This window comes from Thalassophryne amazonica, chromosome 6 (genome assembly GCF_902500255.1).
Source record: "Thalassophryne amazonica chromosome 6, fThaAma1.1, whole genome shotgun sequence".
NCBI classification, from domain to species: Eukaryota; Metazoa; Chordata; class Actinopteri; order Batrachoidiformes; family Batrachoididae; genus Thalassophryne; species Thalassophryne amazonica.
The window spans coordinates 63,027,347-63,048,752 of NC_047108.1; the positions used below are offsets into that span (position 1 = coordinate 63,027,347).

The following is a 21,406-nucleotide window of genomic DNA, read 5'->3' on the forward strand; positions in this document are numbered from 1 at the left end:
CGTCTTTTTTTGTTTTAAATACATTTCTCTTGTTGTTGATTTTAGCCATTTCATGCTCCTGTTATAAGACAGTGATTGTAACGCAGTGGTAAAGTTTCCATCTGGTAATCAGAGCTTTTGTAAATTACCATGAGTGGCATTTATTTTTTATTTAACCAAGGTCATTTAACCGCAGGGTTCTGTATTGCATCTCCTTTTATTTATTATTTATATCAACCCAGTGATATTCAGTAATTATACAGCTGTTTTTTATTTTATTTTTCTCCACATCAGCGGCGCGATGTGGTGCAACACGTCCCAGCTGCTCGCACTGTGTTCGTGCACGCGCATGATGGTTCGTGGTTCCCTGTTTCATGTTTGGTTTGCAGATTTTCTTCTGGTTTCTGCATCTTTCGGGTTATGTGTGAAGGGGCCCTAAGGAATAACTCCCTCTGATGACTGATTAACATCACTTTGAGCAGATGGAATCCGTTAATCAGTGAAATCACCTGGTGGAGCAGGTAGTTGCAAAGAAAATCTGCACCCTCTTGGCCCCTTCTGGAATCGGTTTGAGACCTCTGCTCTAGAGCATATGGGCTGATCTCAACCTGCTCTCTATCTTTACTACAGATCACAATGTGATCTGCAAACATCATAGTCCTGTGATCTCATCCATCAACCTGCCTATCACCTTTGCAAACAAGAAAGGGCTCAGAGCAGATCCTAAATGCAATCCCACCTCCACTTTGAAAGCATCTGTCATTCCTACTATCACACTCTCCACTGTCACACACGTGTGTATAGTGCATTCATGAAGTATTCCCAGTGCTTCACTTTTTCCATATTTTGTGTTACAGCTGTATTCCAAAATTTATGAAACAATTTTTTCCCCTCAAAGTTCTACAGACAATACCCCATAATGAGAATGTGCAAAAAGGGTTGGGTTTTTGTTGTTGTTGTTGAGATTTTTTGGAAATTTATTAAAATTAAAAATACTAATAAAAAAAAACTAAGAAATCACATGTACTCAAGTATTCACAGCCTTTGCCATGAAGTTCAAAATCAAGCTCAGCTGCATCCTGTTTCCACTGATCATCCTTCAGATGTTTCTACAGCTTAACTGGGGACCACCTAGGGTAAATTCAGTTGAGTGGACATGATTTGGAAAGGCACACACCTGTCAACATATAAGGTCCCACATTTAACCAAGCATGAAGTCACAGGAATTGACTGTAGACATCTGAGACAGGATTGTCTCGAGGCACAAATCTGGGGAAGGGTACAGAAACATTTCTGCTGTTTTAAGGTCCCAGTGAGCACAGTGGCCATCATCATTCATAAATGTAAGAAGTTCAGATCCACCGGGACTCTTCCCAGAGCTGGCCGCCTGCCTAAACTGAGCGATTGGGGAGAAGGGCCTTAATCAGAGAGGTGACCAAAAACCCAATGGTCACTCTGTCAGAGCTCCAGTATTCCTCTGTGGACAGAGGAGAAGATTGCAGAAGGACAACCATTTCTGCAGCAATCCACCAATCAGGTATGTATTGTAGAGTGGTCAGACAGAAGCCACTCCTTAGTAAAAGCCATATGGCAGGCTGCCTGGAGTTTGCCAAAAGGCACCTGAAGGACTCTCAGACCATGAGAAACAAAATTCTCTGGTCTGAAGAGACAAAGATTGAACTCTTTGGCGTGAATGCCAGGTGTCATGTTTGATGGAAACCAGGCACCATCCCTACAGTGAAGCATGGTGGTGGCAGCATCATGCTGTGGGGATGTTTTTCAGTGGCAGGAACTGGGAGACTAGTCAGGATTGAGGGAAAGATGAATGCAGCAATATACAGTGACATCCTGGGTAAAAAACCTGCTCCAGAGCGCTTTTGACTGCACACGGGGGCGACGGTTCATCTTTCAGCAGGACAATGACCCTAAGTACACAGCCAAGCTATCAAAGGAGTGACTTCAGGATAACTCTGTGAATGTTCTTGAGTGGCCCAGTCTGAACCCAGACTTGAATCTGATTCAACATCTCTGGAGAGATCTGAAAATGGCTGTGCACTGATGCTCCCCATCCAACCTGATGGAGCTTGAGAGGTTCTGCAAAGAGGAATGAGCAAAACTGCCCAAAAATAGGTGCACCAAGCTTGTGGCATCATATTCAAGAAGACTTGAAGCTGACATTCCTGTCAAAGGCACATCAACAAAGTACTGAGCAAAGGGTGTGATTCCTTAGGTACATGTGATTTTTATTTTTAATAAATTTGCACCAAAAAAAAACAAAACTTTTTTCATGTTGTCATTATGGGGTGTTGTGAATAGAATTTTTAGGGGAAAAAATAAATTTACTCCATTTTGGAATAAGGCTGTAAAATAACACAATGTGGAAAAAGTGAAGAGCTGTGAATACTTTCCGGATGCACCGTATGCATGCCAATTCTGAATAATGTCCCTGACGACCCCTTACACAGGTAGTGCTGCGGTTCAATCAGTCCAAACAATTATTTTTTTCAAGAAAAATAACAGCTACATCAGATCTCTTTCACCTGCATGAATAAATCTATTTGCTTTTGTTTGTTTGTTTTGTTACCTTGCCCTCAGAGCTGCATGGACTATGGGTGTAAAAATAGTCATTTGGGGTACATGGAGGTCTTGGTTTACAGCTGCTTGAACCAGCCTCTGGAAAAACAGAAGCACAGCTCATGTTAAGATCCAGTGATAAGAAACATTTCACGCCGCTGAATCACTTAACCAGAAAATACAGCAGTATATTTGCATGTAGCTTGGATAATTAGACATTTTCACAACTGTTGTGTGAAAGACGCATATGGAGAAAAACACACAACTGCATCTATATAAAGGCAAGTATGCTGTCAATTCATGTATCCTTCTACTTTAATTTTATTTGTTATTATCTATCGTCCACCTGGTCGTTACTGTGAGTTTCTCTGTGAATTTTCAGACCTTTTGTCTGACTTAGTGCTTAGCTCAGATAAGATAATTATAGTGGGCGATTTTAACATCCACACAGATGCTGAGAATGACAGTCAACACTGCATTCAAACTATTATTAGACTCAATTGGCTTTGCTCAAAATGTAAATGAGTCCACCCACCACTTTAATCATATCTTAGATCTTGTTCTGACTTATGGTATGGAAATTGAAGACTTAACAGTATTCCCTGAAAACTCCCTTCTGTCTGATCATTTCTTAATAACATTTACATTTACTCTGATGGACTACCCAGCAGTGGGGAATAAGTTTCATTACACTAGGAGTCTTTCAGAAAGCGCTGTAACTAGGTTTAAGGATATGACTCCTTCTTTATGTTCTCTAATGCCATATACCAACACAGGGCAGAGTAGCTACCTAAACTCTGTAAGTGAGATAGAGTATCTCGTCAATAGTTTTACATCCTCATTGAAGACAACTTTGGATGCTGTAGCTCCTCTGAAAAAGAGAGCCTTAAATCAGAAGTGCCTGACTCCGTGGTATAACTCACAAACTCGCAGCTTAAAGCAGATAACCCGTAAGTTGGAGAGGAAATGGCATCTCACTAATTTAGAAGATCTTCACTTAGCCTGGAAAAAGAGTCTGTTGCTCTATAAAAAAAGCCATCCGTAAAGCTAGGACATCTTACTTCTCATAACCATCCCAAAGACGTATCGTTATCTTTGGCTGCTTGCAGTGATGCCGGTATTTGGTTAGACTCTTTCTCTCCGATTGTTCTGTCTGAGGTATTTTCATTAGTTATTTCCTCCAAACCATCAACATGTCTATTAGACCCCATTCCTACCAGGCTGCTCAAGGAAGCCCTACCATTAATTAATGCTTCGATCTTAAATATGATCAATCTATCTTTATTAGTTGGCTATGTACCACAGGCTTTTAAGGTGGCAGTAATTAAACCATTACTTAAAAAGCCATCACTTGACCCAGCTATCTTAGCTAATTATAGGCCAATCTTCCTTTTCTCTCAAAAATTCTTGAAAGGGTAGTTGTAAAACAGCTAACTGATCATCTGCAGAGGAATGGTCTATTTGAAGAGTTTCAGTCAGGTTTTAGAATTCATCATAGTACAGAAACAGCATTAGTGAAGGTTACAAATTATCTTCTTATGGCCTCAGACAGTGGACTAATTTCTGTGCTTGTTCTGTTAGACCTCAGTGCTGCTTTTGATACTGTTGACCATAAAATTTTATTACAGAGATTAGAGCATGCCATAGGTATTAAAGGCACTGCGCTGCGGTGGTTTGAATCATATTTATCTAACAGATTACAATTTGTTCATGTAAATGGGGAATCTTCTTCACAGAGTAAGGTTAATTATGGAGTTCCACAAGGTTCTGTGCTAGGACCAATTTTATTCACTTTATACATGTTTCCCTTAGGCAGTATTATTAGACAGCATTGCTTAAATTTTCATTGTTACGCAGATGATACCCAGCTTTATCTATCCATGAAGCCAGAGGACACACACCAATTAGCTAAACTGCAGGATTGTCTTACAGACATAGAGACATGGATGACCTCTAATTTCCTGCTTTTAAACTCAGATAAAACTGAAGTTATTGTACTTGGCCCCACAAATCTTAGAAACATGGTGTCTAACCAGATCCTTACTCTGGATGGCATTACCCTGACCTCTAGTAATACTGTGAGAAATCTTGGAGTCATTTTTGATCAGGATATGTCATTCAATGCGCATATTAAACAAATATGTAGGACTGCTTTTTTGAATTTGCGCAATATCTCTAAAATTAGAAAGGTCTTGTCTCAGAGTGATGCTGAAAAAGTAATTCATGCATTTATTTCCTCTAGGCTGGACTATTGTAATTCATTATTATCAGGTTGTCCTAAAAGTTCCCTGAAAAGCCTTCAGTTAATTCAAAATGCTGCAGCTAGAGTACTGACAGGGACTAGAAGGAGAGAGCATATCTCACCCATATTGGCCTCTCTTCACTGGCTTCCTGTTAATTCTAGAATTTAAAATTCTTCTTCTTACTTATAAGGTTTTGAATAATCAGGTCCCATCTTATCTTAGGGACCTCATAGTACCATATCACCCCAATAGAGCGCTTCGCTCTCAGACTGCAGGCTTACTTGTAGTTCCCAGAGTTTGTAAGAGTAGAATGGGAGGCAGAGCCTTCAGCTTTCAGGCTCCTCTCCTGTGGAACCAGCTCCCAATTCAGATCAGGGAGACAGACACCCTCTCTACTTTTAAGATTAGGCTTAAAACTTTCCTTTTTGCTAAAGCTTATAGTTAGGGCTGGATCAGGTGACCCTGAACCATCCCTTAGTTATGTTGCTATAGACTTAGACTGCTGAGGGGTTCCCATGATGCACTGAGTGTTTCTTTCTCTTTTTGCTCTGTATGCACCACTCTGCATTTAATCATTAGTGATTGATCTCTGCTCCCCTCCACAGCATGTCTTTTTCCTGGTTCTCTCCCTCAGCCCCAACCAGTCCCAGCAGAGGACTGCCCCTCCCTGAGCCTGGTGCTGCTGGAGGGTTCTTCCTGTTAAAAGGGAGTTTTTCCCTTCCCACTGTTGCCAAGTGCTTGCTCACAGGGGGTCGTTTTGACCGTTGGGGTTTTTCCGTAATTATTGTATGGCCTTGCCTTACAATATAAAGCGCTTTGGGGCAACTGTTTGTTGTGATTTGGCACTATATAAATAAAATTGATTTGATTTGATTTTTGATTTAAGATAAATTGTTGTGTGTGGGCCGTCGGAAGAGGAGGTACTACTGGCCCACCACCAGTGGGCGCCCTGCCTGAAGTGCGGGCTTCAGGCACGAGAGGGCGCTGCCGCCATGGACACAGCGGGGGGTGACAGCTGTCACTCATTACCTCTTGACAGCTGTCACCCATCTACTCAACATCGTCTCACTCCATAAAGACCAGACGTCATCTCCACCACGTTGCCGAGATATCATACTTCATTGGAGGTAATATCCTCAGCCGTTTGTGTTTTTTGCAATATATCTGCATATTGTGAGTGTTTGCAGGAGTACCAGTTCCTTTTTCTGTGGAGGCTGAGTGAGTGCAGGACGGCCCTCTTTTCCCCTGAGGAATCACTGCGGTACTCTGCACCATATTGAGTGAGAGGTGGAGGTGGCATTCCCACCGTTGTTGTTACTGGGTGTACACACACCCACACTTGACTGTCTTTGTTCTTCGCCAGCAGTACCAGATCCGACAGTCGGGGACGGTGATCACCTGGGAATTCGGGACTTGGCGGCTCCAGTATTCACCAGGTTCTGGGGCGGCGGAAATCGTGTGGTTCCGGCTCTTCTCAGGACAGACGTCTTCTATCCTCGAGCCTGCCCACACGTCACCTTTGTGGATTGACTGTAATGATATTCTGAGATTGTCTGTATATTCGTTGTGCACATTCACAACATTAAATTGTTACCTTTTGGCTCATCTATTGACCGTTCATTTGCGCCCCCTGTTGTGGGTCCGTGTCACTACACTTTCCCAACAGGATATCTCGGCCAGCGTCATGGACTCCGAGGGGCGTCACCCGGCTGTTGAACGACCAATGGGAGAGCAGGGAGCGCAGGCGTCTGCAGGAGACGTGATTGGTGAGCTGCAGCACATTCTCACCGCCTTTATGGCTCGGTTGGATCAAATGACCGAGCAAAACATCCTCCTGAACCGCAGGGTGGAAGCTCTCTCCACGCAGGTGGCGGCGAGCGCTCAGGGCGCTGCTGCAGCTCGTCCTCCTGTCGACCCTGTGCATGATATAAACGTTCCAGTGGTGGTTCAACAACCCCTCCCACCATCCCCTGAAGCATACATAAGCCCTCCTGAGCCGTACAGAGGTTGTGTGGAGACGTGCGCGGACTTTCTTATGCAGTGTTCGCTCGTCTACGCACAGCGTCCCGTCATGTACGCGTCAGATGCTAGTAAAATAGCTTATGTGATTGCTCTGCTTCGGGGTAAGGCACGCGCCTGGGCTACGGCGCTCTGGGAACAGAACTCACGGTTGTTATCAGCATACACTGGGTTTGTGGGGGAGTTCAGAACAGTGTTTGATCACCCTGACAGAGGAGAGACCGCTTCAACTGTGCTGCTGTCAATGAGACAGGGACGCGAGAGCGCAGCCGCTTATGCAGTCAACTTCCGCATCGCGGCTGCGAGGTCCGGCTGGAATAACGTTGAGCTCCGCGCCGCCTTCATAAACGGACTGTCGTGGGTTCTGAAGGAGCAGCTGGTAGCTAAGGAGGAACCACGGGATTTAGATGGGCTTATCAATCTCGTTATACGGTTAGACAATCGGATGGAGGAACGCCGTCGGGAGCGAGGCGAAGGACGTGACCGGATACGCGCCGCCCCTCTCCCTTCCGGGTTCGAAAAAGGGGCCGCCCTCCCCACGCTCCACAGCCGCAGCGCTCTGTGGGGCAACAGCTCCCCCTGCTGACGTTGTTAGGGAAACGCACAGGGCCAAAATGAGGAGGCTGATCCGTGGAGAGTGTTTTCTCTGCAGCTCTAAGGAGCACACACAGAGAAACTGCCCCAAACGGCCAAAACGACAACACTCGCCCTTAGAGACTGGGCTAAGGGGGGTCAAAATATTCAAGTGAGACACACACAGACTGCCACACGACTCCCAGTCACAATCCTGAGCGGGGATTTAACCCTTCAAGCCCCAGCACTGGTGGACACGGGGTCAGAAGGGAATCTGCTAGACAGCAGATGGGCAAGGGAGGTAGGGCTCCCTCTGGTGGCGCTTCCTTCGCCATTGCAGGTTCTGGCACTAGATGGCACCCTCCTCCCTTTAATCACACACAAGACACAACCAGTAACTCTGGTGGTGTCTGGAAACCATCGGGAGGAGATTGAGTTTTTTATAACTCCCTCTACCTCCCGCGTGATTTTGGGCTTCCCATGGATGTTGAAGCACAATCCCCGGATTGATTGGCCGTCTGGGGTGGTGGTTCAGTGGAGCGAAACCTGCCATCGGGTGTGTTTAGGATCCTCGGTTCCTCCCGGTTTACAGGCTAAGGAGGAGGTCAAAGTCCCTCCAAATCTGACAGCAGTGCCGGTTGAGTACCACGATCTTGCTGATGTCTTCAGCAAGGATCTGGCACTCACCCTTCCCCCGCACCGTCCGTACGATTGTGCCATTGATTTGGTTCCAGGCGCTGAGTTCCCGTCCAGCAGGCTGTACAACCTCTCACGACCTGAGCGCGAATCAATGGAGACCTACATCCGGGACTCATTAGCCGCCGGGCTGATCCGGAACTCCACCTCCCCGATGGGGGCAGGTTTCTTTTTTGTGGGCAAGAAAGATGGCGGACTCTGTCCATGCATTGATTACAGGGGGCTGAATGAGATTACGGTTCGCAATCGATACCCGTTGCCATTGTTGGATTCCGTGTTCACCCCCCTGCATGGAGCCAAAATCTTTACTAAGCTGGATCTTAGAAATGCGTATCACCTGGTTCGGATCCGGAAGGGAGACGAATGGAAGACGGCATTTAACACCCCGTTAGGTCACTTTGAGTACCTGGTCATGCCATTCGGCCTCACCAACGCCCCCGCGACGTTCCAGGCCTTGGTTAACGACGTCTTGCGGGACTTCCTGCACCGATTCGTCTTCGTATATCTGGACGATATTCTCATCTTTTCTCCGGATCCTGAGACCCATGTCCAGCATGTACATCAGGTCCTGCAGCGGTTATTAGAGAACCGACTGTTTGTGAAGGGCGAGAAGTGCGAGTTTCACCGCACGTCTTTGTCCTTCCTGGGGTTTATCATCTCCTCTAACTCCGTCGCCCCTGATCCAGCCAAGGTTGCGGCGGTGAGAGATTGGCCCCAACCAACAAGCCGTAGGAAGCTGCAACAGTTCCTCGGCTTTGCTAATTTCTACAGGAGGTTCATTAAGGGCTACAGTCAGGTAGTTAGCCCCCTGACAGCCCTGACCTCTCCAAAAGTCCCCTTCACCTGGTCGGATTGTTGCGAAGTCGTGTTCAAGGAGTTGAAACGCCGGTTCTCGTCTGCCACAGTTCTGGTGCAGCCCGACCCTAGCCGCCAGTTTGTGGTTGAAGTGGACACCTCTGACTCAGGGATAGGAGCCGTGCTATCCCAGAGCGGAGAGACCGATAAGGTTCTTCACCCGTGTGCCTACTTTTCACGCAGGTTGACCCCGGCTGAACGGAACTATGACGTCGGCAATCGAGAACTCCTTGCGGTGAAAGAGGCTCTTGAGGAGTGCAGACACCTGCTGGAGGGAGCATCTGTGCCATTCACGGTTTACACTGATCATCGGAACCTGGAGTATATCAGGACCGCCAAGCGGCTGAACCCCAGGCAAGCCCGCTGGTCACTGTTCTTCGGACGTTTTGACTTCTGGATCACCTATCGCCCCAGGACCAAGAACCAGAGATCGGATGCCTTGTCCCGGGTACACGAAGACGAAGTCAAAACGGTGCTGTCGGATCCACCGGTGCCCATCATTCCGGAGTCCACTATCGTGGCCACCCTCACCTGGGACGTGGAGAAGACTGTCCGGGAGGCCCTGGCACGGAGCCCGGACCCGGTCCGAAAAACCGTCTGTACGTCCCACCAGAGGCCAGAGCTGCAGTCTTGGACTTCTGTCACTGTTCCAAGCTCTCCTGTCATCCAGGGGTGTGAAGGACGGTGGCAGTTGTCCGGCAGCGCTTCTGGTGGGCGTCTATGGAGGCCGACGTCCGGGAATATATCCAGGCCTGCGCCACCTGTGCCAGGGGCAAGGCAGTACATAAGAAGGCCCAAGGTCTCCTCCAGCCGCTGCCGGTGCCTCATTGCCCCTGGTCCCACATCGGCCTGGATTTCGTCATGGGCCTCCCGCCGTCCCAGGGCAACACCACCATCTTCACGATAGTGGACCGTTTCGCCAAGGCGGCCCACTTCGTGGCCCTCCCGAAGCTCCCAACAGCCCAGGAGACAGCAGACCTCCTGGTCCACCACGTTGTCCGTCTGCATGGGATACCCTCCGACATCGTCTCAGATCGTGGTCCCCAGTTCTCCTCACACGTCTGGAGGAGCTTCTGCAGGGAACTGGGGGCCACCGTGAGCCTCTCGTCCGGGTACCATCCACAGACGAACGGACAGGCAGAGCGGGCCAACCAGGAACTGGAACAGACCCTCCGCTGCGTCACATCCGCGCACCCGATGGCCTGGAGTAACCATCTGGCCTGGATCGAGTATGCGCATAACAGCCAGGTGTCTTCTGCCACCGGCCTCTCCCCATTTGAGGTGTGTTTGGGGTATCAGCCCCCGTTGTTTCCCGTGGTGGAGGGAGAGGTCGGTGTGCCCTCGGTCCAGGCCCACCTGCGGAAGTGCCATCGGGTGTGGCGCTCCACCCGATCTGCCTTGTTGAAGGCCCGGACGAGGGCGAAGACCCATGCAGACCGCCGGCGATCCCCAACCCCTGCTTACCAGCCCGGGCAGGAGGTGTGGCTTTCCACGAAGGACATCCCCCTCCAGGTGGACTCCCCGAAACTTCAGGACAGGTACATTGGCCCCTTCAAGATCCTCAAAGTCCTCAGTCCTGCCGCAGTGAAGCTCCAACTCCCGGCTTCACTGCGGATCCATCCGGTTTTCCACGTGTCACGTATCAAACCTCACCACACCTCACCCCTCTGTGCTCCCGGACCGGCGCCGCCTCCTGCTCGGATCATCGACGGGGAGCCGGCTTGGACGGTGCGCCGGCTCCTGGACGTCCGTCGGATGGGCCGGGGGTTCCAGTACTTGGTGGACTGGGAGGGGTATGGACCCGAAGAACACTCCTGGGTGAAGAGGAGCTTCATCCTGGATCCGGCCCTCCTGGCCGACTTCTACCGTCGACACCCCAACAAGCCGGGTCGGGCGCCAGGAGGCGCCCGTTGAGGGGGGGGTCCTGTTGTGTGTGGGCCGCCGGAAGAGGAGGTACTGCTGGCCCACCACCAGTGGGCGCCCTGCCTGAAGTGCGGGCTTCAGGCACGAGAGGGCGCTGCCGCCATGGACACAGCCGGGGGTGACAGCTGTCACTCATTACCTCTTGACAGCTGTCACCCATCTACTCAACATCATCTCACTCCATAAAGACCAGACGTCATCTCCACCTCGTTGCCGAGATATCATACTTCATTGGAGGTAATATCCTCAGCCGTTTGTGTTTTTTGCAATATATCTGTATATTGTGAGTGTTTGCAGGAGTACCGGTTCCTTTTTCTGTGGAGGCTGAGTGAGTGCAGGACGGCACTCTTTTCCCCTGAGGAATCACTGAGGTACTCTGCACCATATTGAGTGAGAGGTGGAGGTGGCATTCCCACCGTTGTTGTTACTGGGTGTACACACACCCACACTTGACTGTCTTTGTTCTTCGCCAGCAGTACCAGATCCGACAGTCGGGGACGGTGATCACCTGGGAATTCGGGACTTGGCGGCTCCAGTATTCACCAGGTTCTGGGGCGGCGGAAATCGTGTGGTTCCGGCTCTTCTCAGGACAGACGTCTTCTATCCTCGAGCCTGCCCACACGTCACCTTTGTGGATTGACTGTAATGATATTCTGAGATTGTCTGTATATTCGTTGTGCACATTCACAACATTAAATTGTTACCTTTTGGCTCATCTATTGACCGTTCATTTGCGCCCCCTGTTGTGGGTCCGTGTCACTACACTTTCCCAACATAAATACTATTACAAATACTATTTCATTGCTAGTGATTCCGTATTGGTACTATAGAATGGTTTGGATGAGGTTTAAATATTTGATTAGCTGTAGAGTCCATCTACCAAAATAAACAACACCATATCGGCTGATAATAACAAAGAAGTGTGAAAAATTGTGGGTCTCTATTCAGTATTGCAATTTTCTTTGATACTGCATGAAAAGACAAAGCATGATGACTATGTATGTTGTGATGACAGACTACATAAGATGCAGCTATTTTTTGTACAATGACATAACCATTGATTTCAAGAAGACATCATACTTGAGTATGTATTGTTTTCACACTGGTGGCACACAGTTGCACCCTTGTTGGAGTAGGAATCAGCAGGGCAGGGGGTGCAGTGTGCAGATCCTGTGCTTGCACTATGGGTGCCAGGTTTACAGTAGAAACACTCTGAGGTATAGGCCACGCCTGGAAGAAACACTTCTATCATTAAGACAAATGGCAGCAGAGGAGAGGACACAATATAACACAGGACACTGTTATCTACCTGAGATTGTAACATTCCTCAACAATATAGGTTTGACAGCATTGTTCAGCAAAGCGTACGTTGTGCTTCTCCAGTACAGCACATTGTTTCCTTTGTTCAGCTTGACCTGTACGTAGCAAAATGTGGGGGAGCAGAATGTGGTGACAAAATTCTGCAGCAAATAACCAGAGGTCTACATACAGAGTAAAAACTAGACTCAAAACAAACTGCATATTTGCTCCAGTTGCTCTCAGAGATCGTCATCCATCGGTTTTCATACTCTGTAGACTGGCACTGGTCATTCTGGACCTACAGAAAAAATAAAGTCACCAAACATCCCATTTGAAATGAGTTTGTGCCCCCAGCAGCAAGCCTTTTAACATACTTACAAAGAACTCAAAGTAGATGCTGTTGTCAGGGTAGAAATATTCAAATGACACACTTCCAGCTTTCTTCAGATTGACAGCATAAGAGAGTGTTGCAGTGCACTCGTCAGTGTTTGAGGCTACATGATCGCCCTTTGGTGTCCAGGTTGACCTGTGAGACATCAGCAGCAGATGACAAAAACAGTTCATGACCCATCCGAACGCAGTCAGAACAAAGATGAAAACTCACTTGGAGCAGTTTGCGTGGGCGTTGCCGTCATTCGTGTTCACGCCATAGGTGACAAAACCTGTCGGCAAGCCGTCCCAATCATCAAAAGCCACACCGGTGCCCATAGAGTAGGTGCCGGCGGCACACTGCTGGCACTGTTGCGACTGCATGTCGAGGAACTCGCCTTCCCTGCAAGAGAAAGCTACCGAAAGGGCAACATGACAGAATCTTTCATCCTATGGATTAATGAGGTCAACAGGTGTTTTAGAAACAGATATTAAAATTTGAAGCCAAAAATACTCCATAACCACTGAGGAGATATGTCATTAAAATACCTGTTTTTCTGGTCTTTTGTGCTTCTCTCATGCAACCAAAATGATTCAATAGTTTATATTTTGCACCAGTGATTGCAATATCATAGTGCAACCTGGTCTCACAGCAAGTCGTGATTCAGCAGCACAAAATATACATTAATCTATTGGTACATGATATTGTGACAAAAAGCGCCTAGCTCGTCTTTAAACCGGCTGGAGCACTCCTTAATCTGTGTAATCCCCATAAAATCGTCCCTGAAAGCCATCTGAATTTTCCGAATGTGTCCACCTGGAGGTCTCTCATAGTTTCTGACATTTTATTCGTAATAAAAATCCGACGAGAGGGGTGGACCACTGCTCACACAAAGCCTGCTCACAAGCGAATGACGCAACCGACAGGTGTGAAAAAACTTACGCATGCACATGAAGGTTCAAGCTTGGCTGATGCAATCACACGTGATTCAAATCCATATGGTTTTTGAAAAAATAAAAAGGTCCGATACTTTTCTAACAGACCTCGTATATCCATCCATCCATCCATTTTCTTCCACTTTATCCGGAGTTGGGTCGCGGGGGCAGCAGCTCAAGCAAAGCCACCCAGACCTCGCGATCCACACACACCTACCCCAGCTCCTCCGGGAGAACCCCAAGGCGTTCCCAAGCCAGCCGAGAGATGTAGTCCCTCCAGAGTGTCCTGGGTCTTCCCCGGGGCCTCCTCCCAATGGGACGTGCCCGGAACACGTCTCCAGCGAGGCGTCCAGGGGGCATCCGGAAAAGATGCCCGAGCCACCTCAACTGACTCCTTTCGATGTGGAGGAGCAGCGGCTTGACTCTGAGCTCCTCCCGAGTGACCGAGCTCCTCACCCTATCTCTAAGGGAGCGCCCAGCCACCCTGCGGAGGAAACTCATCTCGGCCGCTTGTACTCGCGATCTCGTTCTTTCGGTCATGACCCTAACCCAAATCTCATGACCATAGGTGAGGATCGGAACATAGATCAATCGGTAAATCGAGAGCTTTGCCCCCCGACTCAGCTCTCTCTTCACCACGACGGTCCGATACAGCGACCGCATCACTGCAGATGCTGCACCGATCCGTCTATCAAACTCACGCTCCATCCGTCCCTCACTCGTGAACAAGACCCCGAGATACTTAAACTCCTCCACTTGAGGCAAGGACACTCCACCGACCTGAAGAGGGCAAAGCACCTTTTTCCGGTCAAGAACCATGGCCTCGGATTTGGAGGTGCTGATTTTCATCCCGGACGCTTCACACTTGGCTGCAAACCGCCCCAGTGCACGCTGAAGGTCCTGATTTGACAAAGCCAACAGAACCACATCGTCCACAAACAGCAGAGACGAGATTCTGTGGTTCCCAAACCAGACCCCCTCTATACCCTGGCTGCGCCTAGAAATTCTGTCCATAAAAATAATGAACTCCCATGAACCCTTGAGCACCCGATGGAGCGTGTAGAGCTGGTCCAGTGTGCCGCGACCAGGACAAAAACCACACTGCTCCTCCTGAATCCGAGGTTCAACCATCGGTCGAATTCTCCTCTCCAGTACTCTTGAATAGACCTTACCGGGGAGGCTGAAGAGTGTGATCCCCCTATAGTTGGAACACACCCTCCGGTCCCCGTTCTTAAACAGAGGGACCACCACCCCGGTCTGCCAATCCAGAGGCACTGTCCCCGATCACCACGCGATGCTGCAGAGGCGTGTTAGCCAAGACAGTTCCACAACATCCAGAGACTTAAGGTACTCAGGACGGACTTCATCCACCCCAGGAGCCTTGCCACCGAGGAGCTTTCTAACCACCTCGGTGACTTCGGCCTGGGTAATGGATGAGTCCGCCTCTGAGTCCCCAGTCTCTGCTTCCTCTTCGGAAGACGTGACGATGGGATTGAGGAGATCCTCGAAGTATTCCTTCGAGAATATAGTGAGTTAAAAAAAAACCCTGTGACGAAAATTTGAATCATTTTGTTACGGGAGCACAAAAAAACGTGAGACTGGGTTGCATAGTGATATTGCTACACACAATGTATGATTTTAGTAATAATTTATTTGTATGTTACTGCTGCAAATAAGTATTTCAACACCTGTGAAAATCAATGTTAATATTTGGTACAGTAGCCTTTGTTTGCAGTTACAGAGGTCAAACGTTTCCTGTAGTTTTTCACCTGGTTTTCACACACTGCAGCGGGGATTTTGGTCCACTCCTCCATACAGATCTTCTCCAAATCTTTCAGGTTTGGAGTTTTAGGTTCCTCCAAATATTTTCTATTAGGTTCAGGTCTGGAGACTGGCCAGGCCACTCCAGGACCTTGAAATGCTTCTTACGGGGCCCCTCCTTAGTTGCCCTGGCTGTGTGTTTGGGGTCATTGTCATGCTGGAAGACCCAGCCATGACCCATCTTCAATGCTCTTACTGAGGGAAGGAGGTTGTTTGCCAAAATCTCGCAATACATGACCCCATCCATCCTCCCTTCAATACGGTGCAGTTGTCCTGTCCCATTTGCAGAAGAGCACCCCCAGAGTATGATGTTTCCACTCCCATGCTTCATGGTTGGGATGGTTTTGTTGGGGTTGTTCTCATCCTCTAAACATGGTAAGTGGAGTTGATTCCAAAAAGCTCTATTCCGGTGTCATCTGACCACATGACCTTCTCCCATGCCGCCTCTGGATCATCCAGATGGTCAGTGGTGAACTTCAAATGGGCCTGGACATGTGCTGGCTTGAGCAGGGGTACCTTGCTGCCCTGAAGGATTTTAAGCCATGACAGCATCATGTGTTACTAATGTAATCTTTGTGACTGTGGTCCCAGCTCTCTTCAGGTCATTGACCAGGTCCTCCTGTGTAGTTCTGAGCTTTCTCAGAATCATCCTTACACCACAAAGTGAGATCTTGCATGGAATCCCAGACCGAGGGAGATTGACAGTCATCTTGTGTTTCTTCCACTTTCTAACAAATAATCATAACAGTTGTTTTCTACCAAACTGCTTGCCTGTTGTCCTGTAGTCCATCCCAGCCTTGTGCAGGTCTACAGTTTTGTCCCTGGTGTCCTTAGACAGCTCTTTGGTCTTGGCTATGGTGGACAGGTTGGAGTGTAATTGATTGAGTGTGTGAACAGGTGTCTTTTATACAGGTAACAAGTTCAAACAGGTGCAATTAATACAGGTAAAGAGTGCAGAATAAGAGGGCTTCTTAAAGAAAAATTAACACATCTATGTGAGCCAGAATTCTTGCTGGTTGGTAGGTGATCAAATACTTATTTGCAGCAGTAACATACAAATAAATTATTTAAAAAAAATCATACATTGTGATTTACGGATTTTTTTTTTTTTTTTAGATTATGTCTGTGACAGTGGACATGCACCTAAGATGAAAATTTCAGACCCCTCCATGATTTCTAAGTGGGAGAACTTGCAAAACCGCAGGGTGTTCAAATACTTATTTTCCTCACCGTCTGTGGTCAACCTAATTGTGACTGATGCTGACTATGGTTGATGTTGAGATATGCTAACAATAGGTAATAAATGATTAACATTAGCATATACAGTCAATCTGTCTGTAGTCAGTGTTTTCTATAAGAATGCCTGTCAAACGTGTCATGTTGATGGAGCACTATTGATCTGAAAACCATAAATCTGATCACTTCCTGAAGCATTTCATCATTGCCCAGAATGTGCAGGTGTGTCACAGACAGTGCAGACCAGCTCAGCAGACATGTCTCAGAGCAGACAGGAGTTTACATATGGAGTTTCCTTACATACATCACAGAATTTTAAAAAAAGCATTTGTAGCCCAAATTTTGCTCCAAGCACAGATGTTTCTACATCCTCATAAGCAGAGTAGCAGGAAGTTGAGGGTGTTCAACATAAAACTCAACCATATTTAACTGAAGAAGCAAATTGTCTAATATCAAACTGTTTTACTATAAATGACCCCTTTATTAAGAGTTATTAAAAAAGTTAGATACTCACTGCACTCAGTGCCTTTGACTGGATTGGGGAGGCCTGTGCACGTGTCGACCTTGTTGGGAATAGCTACTCTCCATCGTGACCCAAGGACATCACACTCTGTGTACTCAAAATGGTAATCTGACTGCAGAGAGAAAAACACAGATGTAAGGTTCACGCAAAGACTTTTTTCTTATTAAAATAAAAACACAGTCAATAAAGTTGTATGTTAGAGGGGAACTCTGACATTTCTGAACCTGGGGCCTATTTTTTATTTAATGTGTTTGGGTTCACTAAAATTACTTTAATCAGCCCAGTATTTTTTTAACCTTTATTTAACCAGGTTTGTCCCATTGAGGTCAAGACTGCCTTTGCAAGAGAGCCCTGGACAATTATAAAGTTTCCAATCCACCTATCCTGCATGTCTTTATTTAGTTTGAACATTAAAATCATCATGGGTAAACAGGCATTCACAACTGTATAAGCCTAGGAGGCACGCTAAAAACATCAACATAAATCATGTATTGTCGCCACTGAATAGGCTAAGATGGAATTAGATGCGTTGGGATGCACTAAATGGATCGCCACAGAGGTACGTGTGCATATTTACCTCAGTAATGTTGCTGCAGCTCTCCAGTAGGTCGACAAGCTGGAACGTTCAAGAACGGCATTTTCTTGTTGCTTACCAATGAAATAGTCAAGTCTGTTTACAAAATTATTGCCGAAAATTTAGATAATTTTGAAAGTACATAATGTTAGTCCATATTTAATTTAACTGAATATACTCAAGAACACCTGTGACCTGCAGCAGTAAATCACGGAGTGCTTGAAATGTGAACTAACAGGAGATCTACTCTATGCTTCCTGACACTTCTGATCAAGACGGTACAACAGTGTAGTTAAGTGTTGCTGTTTCACATTATGTTAAGATGTTGCAGGTGCTCTCCTTGCTCATCATGAGTTTTCTGCTCAATGTTAAAACGTAAATACTGGCACAGGCAGGACTTGGATCTGGTCGTGGCACATTGTGTCATTTTTCACAGTGTTATTGATTTAAATATTTCTACATTTATATTTACAATCTGTAAATAATACAAGCGAAGAGCCACGCAGCTCACTCTTATGGTAGACGAAGGCACAAACCGGAAATGGCACAAAATGATTCAATCCACCAACATCAATAGCCTTTTCGTTTAACAGCTCCCTTATCGGTCCTTCAGAGCGGCCGTTGTTTTTGAGAGTGTTTGTGAACATTTCTCTACGTTGATTACAGACCCGTTACAGACCAGAATTAAGAACTTCAAAGCGAAGTGCCGTTTTAAATCAAATGACACCTCTTTCCAAGCGTTGCAATACAAACAATAAACTACAATTGACTTAAATGTGTTTTTCCTCCCAAAATGAGACATCCTGCGTTCTTTATGAATTACACTGATGCTGATGTGCAGCTGGCTGAGCTCAGCTCAGAGGTATGGAGTGACATTCATGCCATTAATGTCTGAAAGGAAATGCTTTTGACAAAAACTACAGATTTTGTTTATTTCTATGTATGTCCAGAGATCAAGGATCCAGTGACCAAATTTATATTTATGTATTTAAGACTCAATAAAATGCTATTGACATAGAAAACCTGTAAAGCCTATTTTTAGTACATAGAAAATTCACAAGAGGTACTGATAAGGGAATCGATAAGGAATCGGATCGATAAGCGGAATCGATCAATAAAATCTTATTAATACCCATTCCTAGACCTAAATGACATGGTGAAATGTTGAAGAGCTTCACTCGTTCATGTCTGCGACATATACATATTACATGATTAGTGAGTAAACCAATTACACTCTAAGAAATGAAAAACAGGGTTTTTTAATATAATTAATACTATTATTTTCAATATACTTGCAACTGTTAATTTCAGGGATTTAAGTAATAATGTTTCATTTGATTTAATTAATTTCACCTACAATATTGTTTTGCACTTAATTGACAATGTTCTGTGGAAAAAGTTACCTTAACTTTATCAATTAAATTCAACATTTTATTTCTTAGAGTGTAGAATACTGGCATCAGACCAGTGTGTAAGTGCAGTGTAACACCGCTGTAAGGAGTTTTATGAATACCAGTAGCATTTTCAGGTATTCCAGACACAAAATAAGTTAATAATCCATTGACAAAGTGACGATTGATGCATTAAATATCTATAAACAACTCACCCTATTTGTTCCGTCCCTCACTGCTGTACACAAGGATGAAAAACGTCTACACATTGCACTCATATTGGTCTTTAAAACACAAAATGGCTGTTTTGAAAATTAAAGTATAGAATCAGCTCAAGCGCTAAGGATATATGACAACACGCCTCTGTTCTCTCTAGTTTTTAGCCTGTGGCGGGTTTAACGTTCAAACGAAATACTCGACCGATTAACATCACTTTTGTCCCCAGTGAGATGACCCCAAAAACACACCAAAATGGGCCCCATGTTGAAAAATGTCAGCATTCCTGTTTAAATTTACACAAGCCAGAAAGTGTATGAAAAAGACAGATGTGTTTGGATTGTTTTAGACCTTGGATTTTTTGCTTTCTTTCTTTCTTTTTATTTTTGTCAAGAACTGTGGTGATGTGGTGCGGCAGGCAGGTGGACACCAATGCAGACTCATGACTCAGATGGAGGATAAGGTAAAGGTTTTATCAGAAACAGGCTTAGGTCAGTGCACAGGATGACAATCAGACTGGTGGCGGTACAGACGGTCGTAAGGTGGAGGCGTGGTCAGTAAACAAGCAGAGTTCCAATACGGGCAAACAGGTACATAGGAGGTGGCAAAAATGGAGTCAAAAAACAGGCTGGGTTCAGGCACGGAGAAGCAGGATTACTGGCTCAGGCAAAAATGTGGTCAAGGACAAGCAGAGGTCAAGAACGGCAAAAAAAAAAACAACAACAAAAAAAAACAGTCTAAGGCAGGATAAAAGAGGCTTGGAACGAGGCAGAATGCACAACAAACTAGCAGTGAGCTGTGAAGAATAAGGGGTTTAAAAGCAGATGCAACTCAGGGTGTGATGAGATGCAGGTGCAGGGAAGAAGGCGTGACTGGACGAGACAAGTGGAGTGACAGGTGGGCGTGTCAGACAAAAGCAGCAAAACGAGGAATGTGACAGTGACAGAACAAATGTTAAACAGTTAGGAAATAATGATACCTAAAATACAAACGTGAGGGAAACAGAACAAACAAATGAAAAAGCAGAAACAGAAAATTAACAGCTGGATCTAAACTAGAGGAGAACTCAACATGTGGCCGGAGTGTACAGAAAAACCTGAGGGACTAATGTGCTCAAAACAGAGTGACTGAATAACCAGAAAATAAAAGACAAAGACTAAACTAGAACAGAACTCAATAAGTGGCTGAAGTGTAACAGATAATCCTCAGAACCTAACTTCATAACACAGAAAGACTAAAATAAAAAGCAAGAGACTAAACTAGAACAGAACTTAACACGGCAGAAGTGTAACAGATAATAAAGACTAAAGTGTAAGAAACAGAAAATAAACACTCAGAAGGACCAAGACAGGGAAACAGGCAAAGACTGGGGGACAAAACCTTATTCTGAGCAAGTCCAGGGCCAAAACATGACAATTTTATGCTTTCTTACTTTTTATTTTATTCTATTTATTTATTTATTCATTCATTTTTTTCTCAAAAGCAGACCAGCTTCCTTCACAAATAAAGGCTTAAACTAATATTTACCAAGAAGGCTGTTTCACCTGTTACTTTATTCGTGCTCAAGGATGTGCTCACGCTTTATTTACTCAGCTAGTAAGAGAAGGGAGGTGGGAGGCGGGGACGCTGATTCCCCCAAGCTTTTTGTCAACATTTACCTCCCGTGTTGTCTCAAGGGTTTTCCATTTAACACAAACAGCAGGAGCTCAGCTTGACATGCTGACAGCGCCCCGTCCAGAACAACCGCATTAGGATGCAACACGTCGACCTTAAAGGATATTTGTCTGACGCCAGTCTGTGAGAAACAAGTCATGAGTTTGTCAACAGTAAGCAGCACTAAGTGTTTGAAGGAAGGTCTGCACCAGCTCAGCCGCCTGGAGTTAATCATTAACACCGGTAGGGATGTGATTACTATCACGCTGCTCACAACTGTGTGCCAGGATCTGATGTAAAAATGCATCAAAGTGGACATGTGTTCCAGCCCCATCGTCTCCTCTTTTTATTGAACAAACATGAGGTAACCACAGCAACAGGACAGCATGACCGACTCTCCTCGCGATCAACCCGAAGGCCAACGAAACAAACGCACCTGCTCACAGAACATTCCTTCCCAAAACAACCGCTTCAAACTGAAAGCCAAAAGGTCACCCGGTATTAGCAAACAGTGCTGTGCAAAACG

The 21,406-nt window shown here is 46.1% G+C and overlaps 1 protein-coding gene across 1 annotated transcript in view; it reads right to left on the minus strand.

Moving 5' to 3' along the window:
- elapor1 (endosome-lysosome associated apoptosis and autophagy regulator 1) overlaps positions 1-21,406 on the minus strand; it is a 62,333-nt gene that overhangs the window by 38,254 nt on the left and 2,673 nt on the right. Inside the window, exons 2-8 of the mRNA XM_034172295.1 lie at positions 17,038-17,158; positions 12,766-12,946; positions 12,540-12,687; positions 12,379-12,459; positions 12,172-12,277; positions 11,943-12,092; positions 2,564-2,652 (exon numbers count right to left, since the gene is read on the minus strand). Coding sequence (XP_034028186.1) covers positions 2,564-2,652; positions 11,943-12,092; positions 12,172-12,277; positions 12,379-12,459; positions 12,540-12,687; positions 12,766-12,946; positions 17,038-17,158 — 876 coding nt within the window. The remainder of the gene's footprint in view (positions 1-2,563; positions 2,653-11,942; positions 12,093-12,171; positions 12,278-12,378; positions 12,460-12,539; positions 12,688-12,765; positions 12,947-17,037; positions 17,159-21,406) is intronic.